The sequence below is a fragment of the Gavialis gangeticus genome, unplaced genomic scaffold, assembly GCF_001723915.1.
Source record: "Gavialis gangeticus isolate Ggan-Ray unplaced genomic scaffold, GavGan_comp1, whole genome shotgun sequence".
Lineage (NCBI taxonomy): Eukaryota > Metazoa > Chordata > Crocodylia > Gavialidae > Gavialis > Gavialis gangeticus.
The window spans coordinates 15157199-15161783 of record NW_017728993.1 but is presented as its reverse complement, the minus strand read 5'-3'; the positions used below and the strand labels follow the sequence as shown (position 1 = coordinate 15161783).

The 4585-nt window shown below is 43.5% G+C and overlaps 1 protein-coding gene across 1 annotated transcript in view; it reads right to left on the bottom strand.

The window, feature by feature from the left end:
* The window catches only part of NDC1 (NDC1 transmembrane nucleoporin), a 35295-nt gene that overhangs the window by 26759 nt on the left and 3951 nt on the right, over positions 1–4585 (bottom strand). The window contains exons 3-5 of the mRNA XM_019501276.1: positions 3041–3142; positions 1710–1884; positions 620–758 (exon numbers count right to left, since the gene is read on the bottom strand). Coding sequence (XP_019356821.1) covers positions 620–758; positions 1710–1884; positions 3041–3142 — 416 coding nt within the window. The remainder of the gene's footprint in view (positions 1–619; positions 759–1709; positions 1885–3040; positions 3143–4585) is intronic.

The window sequence follows — 4585 nt, the reverse complement described above, 5'->3', positions numbered from 1 at the left end:
CGCCTGCTGATCCCCCCTAACCAGTTTATAACAGGCCACAAGATCCCCCCTCAGCCTTCTCTTTTGAAGGCTGAACAGGTTCAGGTCCCGCAACCTTTCCTCATAGGACCTACCCTGCTGTCCCTTGATCATACGAGTGGCCCTCCTCTGGACCCTCTCCATGCTGTCCACATCCCTCTTAAAGTAGACATGATTAGCAGTCTACTTCTCTGCATCTCATTTCTCTCCTCAACGCTCACTGTGAGTAAATAAACCTCTACCTTAAACTACTCTCCGCCTCCGTGACTATCACCTCACCTCCAGTCTCTTCCGGCGACGTGAGCTGGACTCGCGTTAACCGTCCCACAGAGAACTAACCGGCCCTTCTAACCCTGCCGTTCCGGTCCCCTGCGCTGCGATCGGACAGCAGCATGACACCACTCTGCCAATAGTCGGAGGGGGAGTAAGGCACACAGTGAAAAGAACAAGATTAAAGGAGCTGCTGCACAGTGCACTTCAGGTGCGATTTAGGTAGATCCCTACTTATAAAACCTATGTTAGAATCACAAAAATCCAGTGCATCCTTTGATCACTTGAGCAGATAAAAGATTTCTTTTTGCACAGATTTTTAACCTCTTACCTGTATAACTGGAAATGGCAAATAGTTCATATTGTTTACAAGATACAGGAGACTGTAACTGTATCCCACGAAAGCTCCAAACAGCAGGAAAAAGAGGTGGTACTCATTTAGGCACACATACGAAGCAACAGCATCTAAGCTAAAGTTAAAAAAGGGGGTGGGGGGAAAGAGGGGGCGTTATTCAGTTACTGCTATCAATTACTACTAGGGGTGCACCAATAAAGTTATTTGGCCGATACAGATATGCAGTTCGGCACCTTGGCAAGCAGTGTCTGGTCAGTAAGTCTGTGGGGGAGAAAGGGTGTGGGGGGGCAGATCAAAGCTCCCATGGTGAGGGAGGGAGTGGGGTAGGGGCCAGCATTATACAGCCAGGGTGGAACAGGGGGTGAGCCGCAGGTGGCTTGTTCGGAAGGTGGGGGGGCTCCCCGCCACTGTGTCCGCCCCCAAGGGAGGTATGGGGGTCATATGTCCCCTGGATTTGTGCAGAGTGAGGGCAGGCCAATTGCCAAAAATCTCAATTTCCCTTCTATCAGTGCCATCCAATATGGACCGATACATCGGCGCACCTCTAAATTACTACTCTAGAGATCATTCTGGTTTCCCACTTCAGTTAATCAGAGTTTCATTTTTATTCATCTGATGAACAGAATGGAAATCTTCCCCAAATATTGTCCAGTAGGACAATTTTTATATAAGCTAAAAATCTTACCACCTGTTTTTATTATTTACAATCATGACAGCCTCTGTTTTTCTCCTGATGAACTGTTTAGGACTGAAGATCCAGGTTCTTAAGTCACTTTTATATTTTCAGTGCTGAACTTACCTTCTCTTATTCATCCTCACAACTTCATTCCAAGGCTTCTGGTCAAGTTTCCCTGCCATATTTCTTGTAAACTAGCCCTGTGAACTTCACAAAAGGATGACAAAGACAGCTGCTTCCTCCTTCCTCCCCCAGCTGATAACAGAAACATTATTTTTCTCTGGAAAACTGTAACTAGTAGATGTTGAAATTTGATGCCTCTTCAATAGTAAACAGACTTTAGGACAAGATAATGCTCTTTGCATAGTACTTAATTAATGAAGCAGTCACCTTTCTGAAGCTGTGCAGGGTAGAGCAAGAAACTGGAACCTCCCCTTTGTTATAACTGCCGCACACCAGGCCACCAGCATTCCCATTATTGCATGAACAACAGAATGGATAACTTGCTGTGGGTGAATAATCTTTCCTATCAGCGCTAATCGAGAGCAGGGAATAGAAGGTGCAACTGTAAATGAAAACCAAGAGGGAATTATGATCACCTGCCATTAAAATGAAATACTATATCTGTGCTAGCTGCTTTTGGTAGTAGAGAAAGTTTTACAGTAGAAAAAGTCACTGAGAGAGATGTACAGCACACCCTTGACAGGTTTCTCCATTCAGTTCAACATTCTTCAGGAGCTTCTCCCAACACAGCCTAGTGTGAGCTCTAGAATAAAGGCAGTTAACACCTCTGCCATTCACGCCACCTTTTCTCTGATTTTAGCAGCCAGGGATGACTAAAACCCCCAATGTTGGCATTAAGGCGGCAAGGGGAGGGAGGAGGGTTTAGGGAGCAGAGTGTACTCCCAGAGTTTCAGAGCTATGCTGCGGCAATTAACACTGCTGCTGCAGGGGGTCCAGCAGCCTCAGGTGATGAGCCCTCAGAACAGATCTGGTTCCCACTTGTCACCCTTATGCTAATACTTTGCTGATTTTACTCAACTGCAAGTGAACTGTTCAGGGCAGGTCTGTCCAACTTTTTGGCAACCAGGGGCTACATGAGCTGTGGGGGAAACACCCCACATGGGCCACACCAGTGCAATCACTGGCCCCCTGGGTCACATGCTGTGTGGGTGTCCCCTCCTTCCCCCTTGCTGCACAGCCTGTGGAGATGCCCTGGTCTCGCCCTCAGCTCCCTAGCTGCGGGCTCCCTTGAAGCCAAGGCAGGAAGTGAATGATGGAGGGAGAGCCTAGGGACCCCCAGATGCTGCTCCTACAGCCAGAGCAATAGAGAAAGTGGCAGCCGAGTAAGAGCCCGTGAGCCACTGGTCTCCTAATTCAATCTGGATTTGGTGATTCAGCCTCCGAATTGGGCCAAATCTTCTCTGAATCGAATCAGCAACCGAAGCTTCACACACCCCTAATTTTAAAGTACATTTGATTTTTTTTATTTAGTATTTTCTGACCATAGTGAAGCCAGCTTTTTCTTTGAGTCCCTGTAATATTCCAACCACAAAGATAAAATATATGTACTTTTAAGTAAAAAAAAAAAAAAGTATTCAACTTTATATAAATATCAATGCACAGTTCACAATGCCAGTAAAGAGTTTAAATAACTTGTCTTTATAATAGTCGTTTGATTTAGCTACAGTCAAGTATCTTACAGCAATTATAAAACTCACCTGCATAAAATTCAACGTTGAAGATGCTTATTACCAGTATCACTACAGACATTAGAAGGATGCAGAAAATGGTGTAGGAAGTATACAAATCATTGAAAGAGTCTATAATGAAAAAAGACCCCAACATTAACAGGTTACTGATTAGTAAGATGCATATAATACATTCCAAAGCTACAGAATTAGCTAAAGTTAGCTAAAGATTTGACAATGATGAAAGCATACAACTTCAAGTACTGCCGTTTCCTTTTCAATATCACCACCTACAACTATACCAAAAAGTTATACTTTGAAAATGAGGAAGATTCATAATTTGCTCTGGTGATTGTTTGGTGGTCTGTCCTCCCCACCCCACCACCCTTTTTTTGTTGTTGTTGTTCTTGTTGCAGGGAAAGGAAAGACACCTCCCTCCCCCAAAACAATGAATGTCACAGCTACCAGACTTCCTAGCTAGTGCATACTAGAAACTGTCAAAACTGTTCATTATGGATATAGCTATTGTGGAGTTGTTAAATTTAACTTGGACCAAATGCTATGCTGAAGATGTATTTATGTCAATTTTAGAAAAATATTTCTATTTAAAGGTAATGCATGTCTACTAGCATTATAAATAAGATTATAACTGAAAGGTTAAAAAGTTTATTTCAGTTTTACTTTGTGAATTAAATAATATTTGGTGAACAGGCTGTCATTCTTCCTTTCTCTGACTGGGTGATTCACAAGCAAAGAGAAAAAAAATTATACAAATGTGACTATGAGGTAGTATTATTCACAATCTCTGTCATTTTGCAGTAGCAGGTATTCCACATGAAGTTACCTTGGAAACTTACAGGATTTCAGGTTGTCAGTGTCACTATTTATTTGTGTGATTTAGGTGTTACCCTTCCAAACAAAAGCTCAGGGAAAGTAACAAGTCAGAGAAACAACTTAAAAAGGACAACTAGCAATATCATACAAATATCATATCACATCATATAACGGAGACCCAGTAAACAACATCTGAGCCTAGCTATGGTTGCTGAATGCCTCAGGAGGGCAGGAGTTCCAGAGCTGAAAAGCAACTGCAGAGAACCATCTCTTTGCCAAGCTCAACGTCCTTTCAGAAAACAGACGGTTTAAACTATATATAGAAGAGGATTGCAAATTGTTTATGCAAATGAAAATCTTTACTTGTCCATTCCTTGGCAGAGATGAACTGAAAGTCATCACTGCTGCATGAGAGCCAGAAAGCAAAACCAAAAAAGAAGACAGGAAGCTGACAGTCTAATTTCACTATCCAAACCATGTAATGCAAGTACACAAACAGCACAAAACAGGGAGAATTTTCTTAGTCTTCTGGTATAGTTTCATAGTTTCTAGGGTCGGAAGGGACCTGAGCAGATCATCTAGTCTGACCCCCTGCCATGGCAGGAAGAGCACTGGGGTCAAACGACCCCAGTAAGGTGGTCATCCAACCTCCTCTTAAAAACCCCCAGGGTGGGAGCCTGCACCACCTCACTTGGAAGCTGGTTCCAGACTCTAGCCGCCCTGACCGTGAAGTAGCGCCTC